This window comes from Mustela lutreola, chromosome 9, assembly GCF_030435805.1.
Source record: "Mustela lutreola isolate mMusLut2 chromosome 9, mMusLut2.pri, whole genome shotgun sequence".
Classification (NCBI taxonomy): Eukaryota; Metazoa; Chordata; class Mammalia; order Carnivora; family Mustelidae; genus Mustela; species Mustela lutreola.
This window is the reverse complement of record NC_081298.1, coordinates 115,805,105-115,825,049: the sequence shown is the minus strand read 5'-3', so window position 1 is coordinate 115,825,049 and position 19,945 is coordinate 115,805,105. Positions and strand designations below refer to the sequence as shown.

At 36.1% G+C, this 19,945-nt stretch overlaps 1 protein-coding gene across 2 annotated transcripts in view; it reads right to left on the bottom strand.

The window, feature by feature from the left end:
* Nucleotides 1-19,945, bottom strand: part of PRKD3 (protein kinase D3) — an 83,855-nt gene that overhangs the window by 38,251 nt on the left and 25,659 nt on the right. For both annotated transcript variants that reach the window (XM_059188586.1, XM_059188587.1), the window contains exons 3-5: nt 7,095-7,233; nt 5,402-5,533; nt 3,851-4,008 (exon numbers count right to left, since the gene is read on the bottom strand). In XM_059188586.1, the coding sequence (XP_059044569.1) occupies nt 3,851-4,008; nt 5,402-5,533; nt 7,095-7,233 (429 nt within the window). The remainder of the gene's footprint in view (nt 1-3,850; nt 4,009-5,401; nt 5,534-7,094; nt 7,234-19,945) is intronic.

Below are 19,945 nucleotides of genomic sequence, written 5' to 3'. Positions count from 1 at the left end.
AAGCAACTAAAAGACAAAAGTGTATGAAAGAAGTGAAGGGAAGACGGGGGAAATAAAGGCTTTTTGGAAGAAAGTAGGAAGGCAGAAAAGAAGAATAAAGGACATACGAATGGAGGAAAGCATTATAAAAAAGTACATAAATATAGTCTCTGGTGGATGGTTTTTCACTTATGTGTTGCCACAAAAGTTCTAAAACAAATTATGAAGCAGTTTAATATAAGAAAAGTAAAAAAAGAAGGTTAAAACCCAAGCCAAACTTGCTTGCCTACTTCAGCTCCCCAAGGTCTCCTGCTCTGGTCTGGCTCACCCTTCTATCAGGCAGCCAGGTACATAGCACCTTCAGCAAAATAAGCACCATAGTGATCCTGCAAAGCTAATCAAAAAGCCAGTAAGAACCAGAAACAGATGTTGTAGGCTTTTGTTCATCCCTGGGTCCTTATTCTCTCAACACTCTTTTCTTGCTCTTGCTTCTACCAGTTTTGGTTTGTCTCAAGTTTCAAACATACAAGACAGAATAAGATTGATTTTACCAGTCATCATCAAATACATAGGATACCCTGGCAAGGTAGAACTTTCCTAACAGATCCCTTCATATGCCAATGGCCAGCTGGTGACTCATTGCCTTTTGTCAGATCCTCCTGGGACTGGGTATTAGGGACATGGTACACACATGGGACTGTGGTTGTAGCAGCCACCTAATCTTTCATGTCTAGAAAAACAGTAGTTTAAATATGAAAAACGAGGCTCTAAGATTAATATTACTAAGTCCTAGTATCAAAATCAAGATCTAGCCCTCAATCTTCTACATAGAAGTCCAGTGATTCTTAATCTTTCCCCAACTCAACATACCTGGGCATATGCTACAATCTCATTAATGACTGTGGTTTACCACTCTGTGGAATGAGGAAGGCAGGAAAGGTATGGAAGACTGAACCAGAATTTGGAGGAAGGAGGCACTGGTAAAATTACCTGGAGTATTTGGTGAAAATGGGACCACTGAGATTAGAGTAACTAGAGTTGAGTGAAAGTTCTTCTCTTGCCTTGCTTTAATGGTCCCTCTTTACAGACTATTAAATTCTTCTTATTAATGTGTACCAAGAAATTCTCTAAAAGTGATCAAATTATTTCCACAGTGTGAGTTTCAACTAATATTTGCTGAAGTGAACATTTGCTCACAAAAACTTTGTAACAATGTTGCCAACTCTCAATTAGGTGCAATAATGAAGGCAATCAAAGCAAGTAACGGGGCAATTCCCTAATTATATATCTTTCATTTTGGAATATTATTCAATGAAAAAAATACCCCTACTTTTATGCATACAATTAGCCCCAACAGTTGCTTTCTACCTTGATTCTGTCCTGTCTTGGCCCCCTGGGCATTTGCCCAATGTGCTGCTAGGAATGTTCCCCTTTCTCTCATCTCCAAATAGCCATCATTCAATTCTTGTCTCTCCAACCACAGAGGTCCTGTTGGAACCAAAATCAGTGAAAAGCCTATCTTCTTGTGCTCCTCCCTCTCTTTACTTGCTTCCCTTTAGACTGATTGCAGATACTCTAACAGAAACTGCCTTCATACATGTAAATGAGGACAACCTCAGAGTCAGATTCAGAAGTTTTTATTCCCAACTGGCCTTTTCCAAGCTTATATCAGGGGTCAGTAAAGGTTAATATTGTGACCACTCAGAAACTTTCCTTCCTCATTCCTCATCTAAAAAATGAAGATAGGAGCTGCCTACCTTCTAGGACTGTCATGAAGATGACGTAAGAAAATAAAAGTACAGCATCCAGCATGAAGCCTGCCACACAGAATTTAGGAGGCTCTCACCACATGGCAATCTGGAGTTAGTTCTTCTCTCACTTTGGTTCAGATCAAGGTTGCACTCGTTTCCTCATTGCTATCTCCTCTACTCCTTTAGAGTGTCCTCTTTTTCTACTCTTCCTTCCCTCCAATTTTCTTCTGTGAGCTCTTCTTTTACTGTACCTTTTTCTTTTTTAAGACTGAATGCTTGGGACTGATAAAAGAAACTTTTGAGAAATGATTTCTACTCGTTATGAAATACTCTGCACAACCTAACCAACACAAACATATCACTCTATTTTCTTCTACTTCCCTAAGGAATTTTCATCTTCAGGATAAAATATAAACTAATGAATTAAAACTTAATACATTATTCATTTGCTCTGTCCTGCTATTTTTCTTTTTTTTAAGATTTTACTTATTTATTTGACAGACAGAGATCACAAGTAGGCAGAGAAGCAGGCAGAGAGAGAGGGGGAAGAGGATCCCTGCTGAGCAGAGAGCCCGATGCGGGGGTTCGATCCCAGGACCCTGGGATCATGACCTGAGCCGAAGGCAGAGGCCCAACCCACTGAGCCACCCAGGCGCCCCTGTCCTGCTATTTCTTAATCTAGTATTACTCATCTGGGGTAGCTGGCATCTCAGCATCATTTGTGGGACTCTTAAAAAAAAAATCTCTATCCTACGGACCTCACTCCTAAGTTCCTATGCAGTTCATCTATAAAATGTACTAACTTTTCAATTACCAGACTTTCCCCAAACTCTTGCATATGTTTATAATAACACTTTGCTCTCAGTTCGTTGTACCATAGCATTCTTGTTTTCTAAGGTAAACACCTCACATCAGGGCTAAACAACATGGGAACATGGGATTTTTGTGAAAGAACTTCAGATGCTTTTATTCTGATGCCTCAGTATAGCAAAATCTTGTGACTAGGATATCAGGACAATAGCCCAAAGGCTTGATTTTGCCATTAATTTATGGAAGACCAAGGAGGTTACAGAAACAACTAAATTATAAGACTGCAACTTATATATTGCAACTAAATTATGATCTATGGATGGAGGTCACTTTAAGTACTAGCAAGTGAATAAGCAAGTTATTTTTTCTTCCCTGATCTACTGTCTTACTCTTCAGAGGTATGATATATTAGGAAAAAAAAATCAATAACCTAAAAATAATCTGATCTGGATTTAATTCTAATGTTGCTTACCAATTTGCTCTGTGACTTGAGTCAAGTTACTACTTGACCATTATGAGTCTCAACTGTCTCATTATGTACACATCTACTAAGATATCTCACTGGAGTATTGTGTGGATCGGTATGTTCATTCATTCCTCACTGAATACTTACTAATTACAAAGTATTGTGCTGGGCATGGTAGGGCACACAAACACATGAGCACTATCTTTTCTAAACAGATCATAAATTCCTTGAGGACAATATGATATTAATTAGAATGTTATACATACCATTAGCAAGGTCTGAAAAGTGGTTTGGCATTCAGCAAATAAAATAACTTCTAGGTAAGGGAAAAAAATCCAGGAAAGGCAGCTGTTGAGCTAGATCTGGAAAAAGCACGTAGGAGGGACACCAATAAAAGCAAAGGTAGAGGGAGCAATGGTGTGTTCAGGGAATGTTGAATAGAACAGCCTGCTGGGGTGGGGGGAAGAACAGAATGTTGGAAATATAGGATGTATAAAGGCTTCCTAGTGGGGAGTGATATAATCAGAGTTGTATATGAAGCTGTAGTGAAATAAAATGATCAGGCTCTTGTATGTAAGATGAAGTGAAGTATGGGAACCAGAAGCTAGACACTGGTAAGGAGGCTAATGCAGTGGTCCAAGTGATAATGTAGTCCCAAAGTAGATAAAAGGCAATTCATTACTACTAGTAAACTCTGTCTCCAGTAAGATGTGTTAAGCTTTTCAAGTGTAGGAATGTGAGTAGTCTTTAGTACATAATTTATATTCTGGGATGATGTCATATATCCTTTAGAAACATAAGGAATAAGTAGTAAAATGCTCTTTTATTGCCTTAAAATACATACCTCTTCTGTGGGAAGGGCTACATATTCAGTCTGTATAAGTCTTGGAACTGAGAGGCCAGGTCCTGGCAGAGACACATTTGATAGACGTCTCTTTCTTACTCCACTGCAATTATTTGGAATCTTGAAGGCACATCGTTTATGATAATTTAATCCACAGCCTAAATATATTTTAAAGGTAAAAAAAATAATAGATCAAAGAAACTTTAGGGACGCCTGGGTGGCTCAGTCATTAAGTGCCTGCATTCAGCTCAAGTCATGACTGCAGGGTCGTGGGATCGAGCCCCACATCAGGCTCCATGCTTAGTGGGGATTTGCTTCTCCTTTTCCTGCTGCTCCCCAAGCTTGTACATGTACTCTCTCTGACGAATAAATAAAATCTTAAAAAAAAAATTAATTTTAATATGTACATATTTATATATTAAAGTTTTAATTATATAATTTTAATTATAATATATAATAGATTTATATACATGATTATAAAAGTATATTTATAATATATAATTAAATATAACTTTAATTATAAAGATTTTATAATATATTTATATATAATTTATATATATTATAAATTATAGTTTATGATGTATTTATATAATTATAAGAATTTTAAACAATTTTATAGTAATAATTTTTAATAATTTTATGACTATAAATACATATTTATAGTACATAAAGTATGTTACATAAAAAATACATGCTTCTTTTATTTAATTTCTTTTCTTTGGCAGCAATAGTTATCCTAGATGACAAGCTAAGTGAAGCCAAAAAATTCAATATGAATTATTGGGCTCCACATGACTAACTGAATCAGAAATTCTGGGGATGGGTCCCAGCAAAGTATGCTTTAACAAGTCCTTGTGGTGATTCTGATACGTGGCCAAGTTTGAGAACAACTAACTTAAACACCAGCAAACTGTGGACTGTATACTAAACCCTCCCCATGACATGTGAAAGTTACAAGAAATCCAAATTTCAGTGTTCATAATTCATTTTATTGAAATGCAGCATACTCCTCTTTTCTTTACATCTTGTTTATAGATAGCTTTCAGGGCACACAAGCAGAGTTAAGTAGTTGTGGCAGAGACTCTTAGCCAACAAAACTTAAAATATTTAGTTTCTGGCCCTTTACAGGGAAACTTTAATGATTCTCCACCTTAAATACTTAAGAGGACTCAGAAATGTGCACCTGACTCTTGTGACAGTTTTAATTCAGAAAAACAGATCTGTCCAATTCTAAACCCTAGTTACCACCTAGTCACCAACAAGGATCTCTTTTTTTTTTAAGATTTTATTTATCAGAGAGAGAAAGCACGTGCATGTGCACACATGCACAAGGCTGGGGAGGGGCAAAGAAAGAGGGAGAAGCAAATTCCCTGTCAAACAGGGAGCCCAATGCAGGGTGGGATCCCAGGACCCCGAGTTAATGATCTGAGAGGATGGCGGACACTTAACTGACTGAACCACCCAGGCACCCCAATCTTATTCTTTCATTAATGATTAGAAAATGCAGATACAAAATCCTATTTTAATGGTACAAAAACTTAGAACACATACCTTCACACTTCAGTCCTTGACGTACCAATCCCCAGAGCATCTCACCACAATAATCACAAAAAGTGGGAGCTTTATAAGAATGTACGTACAGAGTATGTGGACGAATCTGGAAGTCTTCTACTGTAGCCAAAGCTTTTTAAAAAGAAAAGTAGCCAAATAAGCCCTACATTTGTAATTGCAATGAGATTAAGAACACTGACCATATTCATTTATGTCAAAGTACACAGAATCTTTTTTCTCTGAAAGCTTCATTTATCATAAAAAATAATTTATCTTCAGCATTTAATATTGTGGTTTTCAAACTATTTTAGGAAGTTCATCAACTCCAAATAACTTGAGCTCTAAAACTAGGTCTGCAGGTAGGTATTTCAACCTCCAAAAACATATTTAACATAGTGGCAAGATCACAAATAGTTGGTAGGTCTGTTTTTACAATTTAAAACTGTCTAATTTATAACACACTGGGAAACAGAAGATTAAAGTAAAAAAAAGGGGGGGAGCAAAAAGTAAAAAACATAAAACTCATGGAAACTATGGAACTTAATCTCAATGGTAAACACTCTGAGTTCCAACTTAGAATCTCAACATAAGTTTTCTGTCTTCTCAACAGTCCTAGAAGTTAAGAAAAAGAGACTCCCCTCCTCTCTGTGAGCAACTGAACAAGTAGCCACACCCGCCGGTAGCCATTCTCTCACCTCCACCTGTAAGTCATTAGTGGATATCTCTGTGTTCTGATGGGCCTGATGAAGGGTCCAGAGCAAAGAAGGAACAGATATGAGTATGACCTCTAGGGAGGAAGAGGAGTAAAGCCCTCCTGGAGTGGAGAGAAAGACAGGGATTGGGAAATTTACACATGACGGGGTGATGGTGCAGATGCATGATTAATGGAGGGGCCAGATGAATGCAAAGGATCAAGGACCAATAAGGAAAGGTGTTGGTAGGGAGGATCTCAAGAACAGGTGCAGAGATGAGTCTGAGAAGTGGAAAAAATGGCGTCAGGAGTCTGCACTCTTGGCTGGCTTTCCTTTTTTCTTCCCTTTCTGTCTTTTCTCTCTCCTTCTCTCCCTCCCTCCTTTCCTGTCAAACAAGAATTTCTGCAGGACTACTAGGTGCATTCGTTGTTCTTTTACATTCCCCGCCAACAGTCCGGCCCATCTGCTGCTGGATGAGGTCAGAAATAGAAGGAGCTAAGGAACGACAAACGGCAAGAGTGGATGAAGGGGAAAGGAGGGAGGTAAGAAAATGCCCACTGAGGACACACAGGGAAGGAGCAATACTGAAATCATGGGAACAATCAGTATCACAGTTTCCTCTTCCACATCTTCATTATTTCTTCTTCTCCTTTCATTTCTGAACCCCAATTCTCTTCTTCTATGCTCTTCACAGAAATGGGGAAAATGAAATTGAATTTCAGTATAATTATTTTATTTCTTTGATTCAGAAGTATATTCCTCTTCCAGTTCCAATGATAATTCCCTTAGCTTAGGAACATTCAGAAAAACAATTCAGGGCTTATTTTCCTACTTTCTCATCTGTGACATAAACTTCCTGACGGGAAAACTCACATGGTCACCATTATTATAGATGAAAGAAGTAAAGTAACTGTAGCACAAAGACTAACTGAACATAGCATTTAGTAGAAAAAATAAGATTCATTCAAAAAAATAAAAAATAAAAGGAGTTATTTACTTACCTGAAAGAACAACTTCTACTAGGTCTCCTTCATGTATTTCATCTGCTGAGGTAATCAGCTGCAAAATATTTTCTGAGTTCATGTCATGGCGAAAGAGAAGAATTTTGTCATACATGCCAAAGAATCCACACTCTGGAAACTACAGGAGAAGAGTCCTATATCAGCATACCCATAGGTTTCCATTTTTATGAGTAAATGTCTCAATCTTATGAAAGAACCTTACATGTGGTTTTTAGCCTAACACTGCTAACAATTCTATTAATATCTAAAAGATCAACCATGGATTCAAACATCCTTGGTTCATTTTCAAGTTCAAAAATATAACAGTAGGGGCTCCCGGGTGGCTCAGTGGGTTAAGTCTCTGCCTTGAACTCAGGTCATGGTCTCAGGGTCCTGGGATCAAGCCCCGCATTGGGCTCTCTGCTCAGCAGGGAGCCTGCTTCCCCCCACCCTCTGCCTGCCTACTTGTGATCTGTCAAATAAATAAACAAAATCTTTAAAAAAAAAAAAAAAACAAAAAAGAAAAATACAACAGTAAACTTAAATTCAATTATTTTTTTAAACACATGTCTCTTAGAAACATAGAATTTCCTCTTTCAGTTATTGATGGAGACTATAATCTTGAATTTAACTGCTACTCTATCTTACATTGCCTGAGATATGCAGTCTTTCTTGTCCTCTAGAACTGAGCTTCCTCTACAGCTACTAGCCACATGCAGCTAAATTAAAATTAGTTAAAATTAAATAAAATGAAAAGTTCAGCTCCTCAGTCACTCTGACCACACTGCATGCACTTAATCACCACCCTAGCTACTGACTTGTCTATCATTTTGGACTATGCAGATATAGAACACTTTCATCATCACTTTAAACTCTACTGAACAAACCTAGTAGATTAATAATTCCCAAACTACCGTCACAAAAGTATCAATTCCAAAATTTTTGACAAATACACCTATGGCCTCTAGCATCTAATACTTTCCTTATCACTGTAATTACAAGTACATGATTTTTATGGTAACTTTCTTTTTACTATTTTTTAAAAAAATATGTGTATTTAGTTGAGAGGGAAAGAGGGAGGAAGGGAGAGAGCACAGAAGTGGGAGGTACAGACAGTTAGGGAGAAAAATTAACAAGCCGATTCTGCACTGAGCATGGAGCCCGACACAGGGCTTGATCCCAGTACCCTGAGATCATGACCTGAGCCAAAATCAAGAGTTGGACGCTTAACTGACTGCAACACTCAGGTGCCCTGGTAACTTTTTAAAAAACCTTTGACCAGAACAGGAGACTTAGAGATCTGTTCACATGTCCTATGTATATTATTTCAAGGCTTCTACACTTTGTGACTACAGAGCTGACACTGTGGGTATTGGCATACCACTAAAATATGAAGGTATGAGCTCTAACAGTTTTTATAGTTAATAAAGTTATTTAAGAGAAAATTTTAAATACCTGCCTTACAAAATAACTTTAATTTCTAAATCAAGATCAAGATCATCTAAAACACCAGAGCCCTGAGAAATGCTGCTCCAGGTATTTCAATTTTCTTAAGTTTATCTCAGATTTGGATACCCTCCATTGACTTATTTGGCTCCCCAGAGAATATCCTTTAATGTACTATACAGTAAGTCACTAGCCTGCACTGAATGGCTTGATACGTATGTCACACTAAACCATAACTGCATTTATTGCAGGGATGTTGGCTGAGGATATGTTCACTTACTTCAAGAATGGTAGCCCTTCTCCGTGAGGATTCATAAAAGGAATTTCTCTGGTTGGTTCTATAATATAAACAATCTGATCATCCAATTAATCATGTTTTCTGTTTACTTCACTCACTGGGAAAAGCAAAAGCAAAGCTAAATTTGTGGCCCACTTCTAAGATGAGTTTAGGATCTTACAAGCATGTGTTTTAGGTGGAAATGTCTTCTTATCTTCTGAACTTCATTTTCCCATTAAAAATCCTTATATAGGTATATGTCTACAAAGGTCTAAATTTTATTGGAAAATTATTAAAATAAAAAAATTAGAAACAATGATTTAATTCGAAATTTGAGTCGATTTGAATTTTTTTAAACCTGAGTAAATAATGAAAAAGCACAGAAATATTTGGAGTTTTTATAATATCCTACTTTCAACTGAGTTACCAATAATACTAACAAAACTTTATAATACGCTTTAAATATATATCTAACAGTGTAACAATTTTCAATTGAAAAGCTAGGGAGTAAAAATACAGAATCAAAAAAATATTTTTATTACATTTTAAAGTTTGAAATGAAAATTTTATAAAATTTTATTAAGTATTCTCAAATTAGAAAACATTTAATAGGAATAAAACATCTCCATAAATTAGTTGCAACAGTTCTTATGTATTAAGAACTTAAGTATTAATAAAGAAAAGTTTCCAGGGCGCCTGGGTGGCTCAGTCTGTCAAGCAGCTGCCTTCAGCCCAGGTCATGATCCCAGGGTCCTGGGATCAAGCCCAGTATCCCAGTATCGGGCTCACTGCTTGGCAGGTGCCTGCTTTTCTCTCTCCCTCTGCTTGCCACTCCCCATGCTTGTTCACTTTCACTCATCCATGGACAAAATCTTAAAAAAAAAAAAAATTCCACATTCCATCCTTATATAAAAATGCCTAACAAGGGATGCCTGGGTGGCACAGTTGGTTTAGTGTCTGTCTGTAGCTCAGGTTATGATCCCAGAGTCCTGGGATCAACCCTCTCCCCCTGCCCCTCCCCCTGCTCCTGTTCACACTCTCTCTCTCTCAAATAAATAAAATCTTAAAAAAAAAAATTTTTTTTGTATGAATAAAACTCATTTTAAAAGTTCCACATTTTTTTTTATGTCTTCTGAGTGCAAGGCATTGTTCCCATGGTATGTAAAGTTAAGGCAGACCTCCCCTCCCAGGAGTTTACAATCTAGTAGGAAGATGGTAATAAAACAAATCAATAACATCGTAAAGGAAATACCAAAAATGAAAAATAAATAAAATTCTAGAAGAAGGGAAAAAAACTTTAACCGGGAGTGTGGAATGTCACTGAAACAGTGATAAAAAAGGGAAGCAAGTTTCCATGGGCAGAAAGTGAAAGTGGAAGTACAAAGGTCGTAGTTGAGAAAACACACAAATGGAAGAAAGTTAAGTGGACCCCTGTGACTGAAGAACGAGGCAAGGGCTGGGGTAGGAAGAGGACGAAAATGCACACAGGAGCACCATGGAGACTATATTTAAGAAAGAAACTTGGGAGTCATCAGAATGGGGCGCAGGCATTGCCACCTACTAACTACAGCACCTTAGATAAGCTGCTTAACCTCCCTATGCTGTTTCTTGTCTATAAATTTGGAGTAACAGCAGTACTGGCTTTATGTATTTAATGACATAAAGTAGTACCATGATCAGTAAATACGAGTGGTTCTTTTTATCTTACATCTGAAAGGGGAGAGACAAAAAATCCCAGAGCAAGGCAGTGACGTGATCAAACCTGTATCTTAAAAAGATAATGCTGACATGTAGTAGGGACTGAAACAGGAAGAGACTAGAGCAAGCTCCTAAAGAAGGCTGAAGCTATTGGTCAGTAAAGAGGTAGCAGGGTCTGGATTATTCAGTGAGGAGATGGAAAGGAAGACAAGAAGGAACACTTCTCTCTCAAATCTATCTTTGGTAAATTACATGGATCATTAGTATTGTTTTGACCAAGCCAGAAGTCCCAATAACTAAAGAGCTAAATAAACACATTAATGAAAGAAGAAAACATCAAAAAATGTGTGGCTTAGGAAAAAATACATATAAAATCATCTTCTTGATAAACACATGACCCAGTGAATTCATACTAGCATTAAGAAACTGAAGCACAAATAAAAATGACAGGGAGTGTATTAAGAATATTTACTTAAAATAAGCATTTGTGAACCAGGCTGGAAAGCCCTCAGTGATGATAAAAAATGAAGTAATTTTCTAGTCTAGCAAATGTTTACATAAACTATATTCATCTGTATTGTTGAGAAATTACAGAGTTCCAAGAGGGGAAAATGTACGAAATAGCTTGTAAAAAATAAATTTCTCCTATTCACAATTATGATTTTAAGTATGACTTGGTAGCATATTTAGGAATCATCTGAGGAGTCAGCACAAAATGAAGTAACAGAAAACAGTGCCTGAAAAAAAAGGCAAGAGACTATTAAACGTTGCCACTGAACATCAGAGAAAAACTGTAGCCAAGTTTTAAAGAACACTATGAAGTCTTGAGACATGGGTATGTTAAAAAGAAGAACAAGGAAACAAGGAAATAAACCATGAGCACACACTTTGAAAGATCTAAACAATTATTCAGAGAAAAACCCATACAAAAAACAAAAAAGCAAAACCCTGCTAATAATGATTTGAACTTACCACTATTGACACTTCATAACTTTTATAACAATTCAGAGAGGCACCTGGGTGCTCAGTCAGTTAAGCATCTGCCTTTAAATGAGGTCATGATCTCAGGGTCCTGGGATAGATTCCTGTGTCAGGCTCCCTGCCTAGTGGGAAGTCTGCTTCTCCTTTTCCTCTGCCCCTTCCCCACCATTTGGGCTCCCTCTCTCAAATGAATAAAATAAAATCTTTAAAAAAATTCAGAAATAAGATTTTTAAGCAGGAGTAAATTGTTAAGCCATGTCTCAATTCTGACCATACACTAGAATCACCTGTGGACCTTAAAAGATCTTCCCAGGTTTATGGTTAAGGTCTGTGGAATAAGACATGGACACCTAAATATCAAGTTTATTCTTCTATTATTCAATATACTTATTACATACACTCCTTAAAAAACAGACTTTTTTAAAAAACGCCTTATTTTTAAGAACAATTTTAGAGTTACAGAAAAATTGAGACAGTAGTACAAAGAAATCCCATATACCCCACAACTAGTTTCCCCTATTATGAACATCTTACATTAATATGGTACATTACAATTAATGAACTAAGACTGATACATTAACTAGAAAGTCCATTCTTCATTCAGATTTTCTTAGCTTTTACTCAATTTCCTTTTTCCATCCCAGGATCCCACACAGGATACCACATTACCTTTAGCTGTCATGTCTCTGTAGGCCTCTTTTGGCTTTGGCAGTGTTTTTTTAAGACTTTGCTGGGTTCTGAGGACTCTGACCAAAAATCAGGTATTGTGTAGGATGCCCCACCATTAAAATTTATCTAATGTTTTTCTCATGATTAGATTGGAGTTATGGGTTTTGGGGAAGACCACAGAGGTAAAGTGTCATTCTCATCACATATCAAGTGTACCTACTACCAACATGATTTACTGCTATTGATGTAGACCTTGATTATCTGGCTAAGGTAGTATTTGTCAGATTTCTTCACTTGGTGCAAAGTTATTTCCTCTGAATCCCTAATACTGTACCCGTTGGAAATCAGTCATCATGTGCAGCCCACTTTTTTTTTTTAAAGACTTTATTTATTTATTCAAGAGAGAGAGAACATTTGTGTGTACATGAGTGGGGGTTGGGGAGAAGAGAGCAGGGCAGAGGGAGAGAGAAACTCTCAAGCAGATTCCATGCTGAGCACAGACCCCACAACCCCATGATCATGACCCTAGCCAAAACCAAGAGTTGTATGCCTAACAAATTGAGCCACCCAGGCACCACTACACAGCCCACTCTTAAGGAATGGTGAGTTATGTCCTTCTCCTCGAAGGCAGAGTATCTATATAAGTTATTTGGAATTCTTCTGCATGTGAGATTTATCTATTCTCACCCACTGATTTATGTATTCATCCAATCATTTATATATACATGTATGCTCACAGGTATTTATTAATACTTTGGGATATAATATACACTTTTTTTTTTTAAAGATTTTTTCTTTATTTATCTGACAGAGATCACAAGTAGGCAGAGAGGTAGGCAGAGAGAGAGGAGGAAGCAGGCTCCCTGCAGCGCAGAGAGCCCGATGTGGGACCTGATCCCAGGACCCTGGGATCATGACCTGAGCCGAAGACAGAGGCTTAACCCACTGAGCCACCCAGGTGCCCCTATAATATACACTTTTTAAAAATATCATTTGTTTTTGAATAGCAATTTATTCACAAGGCTCAAAATTTTTAAAGTACAAAGGAGTATAGTTCAAAATCTATGCTGGAGTTGCCCAGCTAGCCCTGCTGGAGTCGACTATTGCCAGCTCTCCTTAGTATCCTTCTGAAGATATTTTATATCAAAAATGTTTGTTGTTGCTGTTGTTTTACACAATTGTATAGTTTTATCTTACTAGTTTATTTTACTAGTACTATTTTATTTTACTGACGGAATATGAGTTGAGGAATAAAACTAAGGCCAAACTGCTTTGAGTTCAAATCCTGATCCATTTCACTTATTAACTATAACCGTGGCTAACTTAACCTCAATATTTCTATCTCCTACTTCATAAGGTAATTATGAGAATTAATAAGTGAGTACACACAAAAAGCTTAGAACTCCTGATCCATTTTGGGCACTACATAAACTTAGCTACTGTTTCAAATCTTTTGTTATTACAAACAACACCCAATGTATAATCTTAAACACACAACTTTTTCACTTTTTGAGTATATGAATAGGATTACTTCCCAGAAATAGATTTGCTACGTCAAAGAATATGCATATTTGACATTTAATTTTTTAAATTTTGTATTCATTCCTTTTTAGGGAGAGCAAGTACATATGGGTGGAGGAGTGATGGGGGGCGCAGAAGAGAGGGAGAGGGAGAAAAAGAATCTTAAGCAGGCTCCACACCCAGTGTGGAGTCCAATTCAAGGCTCGATCTCATGACCCTGAGATGATGACCTGAGCCAAAATCAAGAGTCATACATTTAAGTGCCTGAGCCATGTAGGCGCCCTTTGACTGTTCTTTATAGAGACCATACCAATTTACATTTCCATAAGTAATATACTGAGTGCTTATTTTTCCGCATCCTATTTTTTGTGCTGTATTAGTCAGCTTAGGTTGTATTAACAAAATATCATGGGTGGAACAGCTTAAACAACACAAATTTATTTTCTCAGAATTTTAGAGGCTAGACTCCTGAGATCAGGGTACTAGCATGTTCAAGTTCTTGAGAAGCTTCTTCCTTGCTTGCAGTCAGCAAGCTTGTCCTTAGTGCTCAGATGACCACTCTTCCAAAAATGCACATAGGGGGAGGAAGAGAGGGAGAAGGCAGGAAGAGAGAGAGACACCTCTTTCTTCCTCTTCTTATATAAACCTACCAATTCTATCAGACTAGAACCCTATGATTCACTGAACCTTAATTACTTCCTAAAAGTTTTATCTCCAAAGTCACACTGAGTGAGGCTTAAGGCTTCAACCTATGAATGTGAGGGGTGGGGAGGAGAGACAAAATTTAGTCCTTAGCAAATCTGTTAATGTTAGGTAAATGGAATTTTGGTACAGTTTTAATTATAAGAGGTTGAACATCTTTTACATGCTTAAGGACAACTGTATTTCCTTTGTATGCATTAGTTATTTATATTCTTTGACCATTTTTAACAGATTAGCAGATCCTTAAAACTCCAAATACAAACATTCCTCAAAATGTTTTTCATTATGTAGGAAATCCTTAGTAAGTCCTGGACAACATATCAAAAAACATAAACAAAAACACTGTATACTTAATAGAATATATGTTGAATTTCCCAAAATGATCTGATGCCAACAAAATATTTTATACAGTAAGAGGCCTCTGTGCCAAAGTAACAGCTTATTTGCCTATATCAGACTCCAGTAGAAAAGAATAATAGAGACGTTTTTCCCTTTCAAAATTGTGTAAGAAGAAATATTCTAGCAAACTAATGAAAATCAATTCTTGATTACATTTATAAATCCACTACTTTCATTGGACTCCTTTCTCTTTACCATCCAGAATGCAAGTCTTAGCTAATAAAATGGTATAATGCTTTCTAAGCATTCTACTTTCATGGGGAAGAAAGCAATTTGCCATAGGAAACAAGATTAGAAGAACAGCAGAGGTGGTAACATGCTCAGTAACTGTCAGTTTTAATTGTCACTGGCTATTTATTTAGCTTATTCCTAAACTAGGGTTCTTAAGCAGGGCAATTTTGTCCCCCAGCAGGTATGTAAGGCACTGTATGTAGTGGGTAGAGGCCAGGGATGCTGCTAAACATCCTATAATGCATGAGGCACTGCAGAGGACAAAAAATTATCCAGCCCCAAATACTGACAGTGCTGAGGTTGAGAAACTCTGCTTTGGGGAATAAGAGGGGTCAAGAATATAGAGAGACTGGAAAATGTGAAAGGAAGTTGACCAAGTTCCGATAATTACACATGCCCATATTTCCGTCCCTAGCCTACCTCAGCCTTGATTAAAAGAAGAAAAGAGGAAATGAAAGAAACAGTAAAAGAACTTGCAGGCTAGAAGCAAAATAGGCCTTTAATTTGGCCTCAGTCCAAACTACCCCCAGGGTTTTCTGGACTTGCTTTCTACAGACTGTGCAAATACTCCTTTCTTGACTTCGCAAAATGAATTCTTTTCCCAGTCTGTATGGGAGAGGAATGGAATTTCATTCTAAGTTATCAAATGTGCACCCTTTATACACTGCTCTCTTTGCCCACTTCACATTCCATCTGTCTTTACTTTTGCAGTAAAGATGGCTTCAATAATAAAAAACAGAGCATCTTATCTTTCTAGAACCATCTTATGGAAATATCTTTTGTTGGTGTTAACACGTGTTTGTAATTAAAATGTGCTATTTAACATCATTTCTCAGGAAGTATGTAGTTGAAAAGAAGAATTTCAGTGACTATTTCTATATACAGATAGACAGCACTACAGTCTAGATGAGTCAATGAGAAAAGTATTCAGTGGGGACTCTGAATTTATTCTTAACTTTCATCATTAATCTTCAACCTAGATTTTCTGCATATGACACACTAAAGGAGCTGCTTCATTTAACACCATTTCTCTTTGACACAAACCAGAGCAATCTTTTTTCATTTCCTTTTTACTTGTTTTGGTATTAGTTCTGTTTATCTTTAATTCAAACTTTCTGGAACTTTCTATCCCAACCAACATATTTACCTGATTATCTAGCAGAATTGGGGGGGGGGGAGATCTTTCTTCGGGTTTGATCTTCCAGATTAGTAATGGTTGCCTGGCATTATTCTGCCAAGACAAAAAATGTAGGGTAAAGAGCAGGATGTCACCTAGCCACTGTAACACAGCTGTAGGAGAAAGAATAGGGGAGGAAAAGAAAAAAAAAAACCTAACACAGAATGACAACTGGTTTCCAGAAAACAAAAGACACAGCTGGGGTTTTCGCTCTACTTTGGCAGAACCTGAAAATTATATCCAATCCATGTCTGCAGAAACAATGTATTCACTTGACAAGTAGATAAAAATCACTCCTAAACTAGGATATACAGGCAAAGACTCTTCAGGTCTAGTGTCATGTAAATGGTCAAACTAAAAACAAATGTTTTACAACCAGCTGCTGAAAGCAGAGTTTGCTTTAGTTAGTTAGATTCATTTCAATTTCAGTAAATACCATTACAGCTTAAAATGAACTGCTGTTGGCCAATTTTCTTTCTTATTACTCCAATTACATCTACTATGTTCATTCAACAAATTAACACAATACAGCAGTAGCACTGGCAATTTGAAATCAAGAATGTGAGGAACTAACATTCACTGAAGAGTAGTTACTATGCACCAGGCACTATGTAAAGCACTTGACATGGCTCTCTCATTTAACTCTCTCAAAACTCCTAAAACAAGTAATCCCAGTCCTCTAATTAACACTTGATCTCAATTTTTTATATTTTGTCATATGCTAAATACTAAAATCAAAAGGCATGAGTAAAGCAATGTCAGTGTGAAAGAATCCTATACCTGTTTTGGTATTTACTAAAATTTTAAGAACACTATAAGGATCGATGATCTTTCTAGATATGAGAGATTTTAAAATTATGAGTATTACTAATTTGAGGGCACTCATTATGTGGGACACTGCATTCAGAGCTTTACATTTAATCACAATTTTTTAATGAAGGTAGGAATCATGATCCCAGCTTTGCAGATGAAGATCTGAAGTAAGTGACCTGAAAAGGGTTTATAATCTCTAAACAATCTCTTAAAAAGTTTTTAAGAATCAAAGCTCCACCCCCAAGTCTGCCTCTTTGGCTTTAAAACACTCCTATCTCTTTCTTGGGTTAGTCTCTCTCTTTTTAAAACATACACCAATAACAAAAAATAATAATACAGGTTTAAACCCTAATATAATTTTGACACTGGGAATCTCTGCACAATCACTCTAAGATTGGGCAAAGCTTTTGATACCCCGGGTTTTGATTTGCTCACTGTAATGTGACTCTTTGGTAGTTCCTCCCAGCAGAGATCTAGTTTCCATTTGGTTCAAGCTCAATTCTACCTCTGCTCAGATCTGTCTGCCTTCTCAGTTCTCACAGTCAGTCCCACTAGTTTTTTGAGTTTCATTAGTTTCAGCATTCTCTTCAGCATATAACTCCTAGAAAGAAGAGATACTGCTTGTTGCTAAGTCTGCTTCTTTATAAACCAGTATGTAGATAAAGGAATCTATGTATACATCTAAAAATTTACATTCATTCCTGAAACTAATATTCATTGTATGTCAACTATACTTCGATAAAAATTAAAATTTACATTCTTTAACTATATCTATATTCACAAAAGAAACTGTACTACATACTTAGCCAAACTGGCAACTAATCCTATTTGAAAGCTCTCGATTCACATGTAGAAGATTCACAAATGGAATTCTAAGCCAGGTAATTCTTTCTTAGAAGCCAATGGCACTCCCTCTCTCCCAGTAAAGACGACCAAACAAAAAATCTCCAGACACTGCTAAATGTTGCCAGGAATCAAAAATCATTCTGGTTGAAACCACTGGTTTAATTTAACCTCAAACACTAAATTGATATATTGGAGCTATAATATCTGCCAATTTAGTGCTAATCTACATTCTTATAAGCAATATGGAAAAAGTTTACTGGTGTTCTCAGAGTGAATTAACTAAGAATTTCAAGTATTTCAAGAAACTTGCCTTTTGCACAATCCCAGGAACAAAGAGTTTTTTAAAATAAGTATCTGAAAAATATAAAGTAGTTGGAGCAGGTTGGGCACAACTAAGGTACCAACACATGAAACAGAATGGGAAAGAACACTGGTGCTTATCTGCTTCTTTCTTTCTATAAATCACTTAATCAATAGAGGTTAATTATCACCATAGGTTATTTTCAGTATTGTTTTCAACAGTAAAAGCAGATAGAACATGTCTTTAACCAATGCCTACTGAGACTAAGGCAACTGGGGGAAAGATGAATAAGAGAGAACCAATTTCAATGTAACATAAATGTTGGAAACACTTCAAATCTTCAAGAAAAGGAAGCTAAATTTTTGGCTTATTGTTAAAGACAACAACAACAAAAGAAACACCACCCAATCCACCCTCGGGATGTTAATGAAATTGGACTGAATTCAAAGAGTGACCACTTTTGGTCATATCCAAGTTTTTCAGCAAAGCTCAACTACAAATGATGTTAGATATTTTCTTGGAAACAAACAAACAAAAATCACAATGTATATATTTTGTATTATCTGTATTAGAACTCAATCCCATATTTAACTTACTATAAGCCTGAAATCATTGATTATTCTCTATTTCTATGAAGCTTTATCATATCCTCATTTATACTGGAAATACCTATTTCATTTTCCCCCAATGGAACACCATACCTAATCTGTATTTATTACTGCTATTCTGAACATTTCCCCACATGCCTTTTACTAATTTAACATTTTTGTGAAATGTATTTTTATATCATTTGACTAAATATTTAAAATAATATTTTTCTTACCAATACATGAGCTCTTTACAGAATAAAGACATTAATGATATTTAAAACTTGTGTAGTATTTCCCCAATCTTATCTTTGTTTTTATTTTTATTTTATGTAAATATTTTAATTTTCAATACAGTTTAAAATCTGTAAACTGTTTTTTCCGCTGTGCCTCCTTTACCTGATATGAAAGTGAGATATCCCATTCTCTGTAAGTTTGATAAATATTCAATTCCTTTTTTTCTCAAAATTCTCATATTTAAAACTTTTACTTTAATTGCTCTGAAGTTTATCCTGGTGTCAGGTATTAAGTGGAGGTCTATGTTAATGCTCCTCTCATTGCCTAACTTGCTTTCTAAACTCCATTTCTGAAAAATGATTCCCTTTTATTTCTCATGCCTCCTTAGCCATATACCTAAAATGTACTATCGATCTATTACTGTTCAAGTAATATATAGTTTCCATTATTGTAACTTTTTTTTCTCCCCTCTTTCCCTTATTTTTTAGACTTTATCTTAATACTTTTGGCTACTTTTTTAAACTTTAGAAAAATCAGGTAAAAAGAAATTCCAATAAAATCTTGAATAGAAAACATAATTTGGGAAAAATTATACACTGTCAGTCTTCTTTTTTCGGGAATACGATAATGGATTTTATTTCATAATGTCTTAAATACTTCATAAAAATTTTAAATTTTATTTATATCTGGATTCATCCATTTCTTAAGACAGTTATCAAAAATACCTTAATCATTTTTTCCTAATGGAAATATTAATGTATTCTTGGTTAGTTTTTATGTCCTCCTTTTGATATCAAAAGATCTTACATAGTTTTATTTAACTATCCCTAGGCCTCTGTAGTTGCTCTATAGGCTCCTTCTGGAAGTTTAGTCCTTTGGAATGTGTCTACTGTGTAGGAATAGACAAAAGCATGTTTACTCACTGCTCAATATTAGAAACTAGTTAAATCAGTTGAACTCAAAATT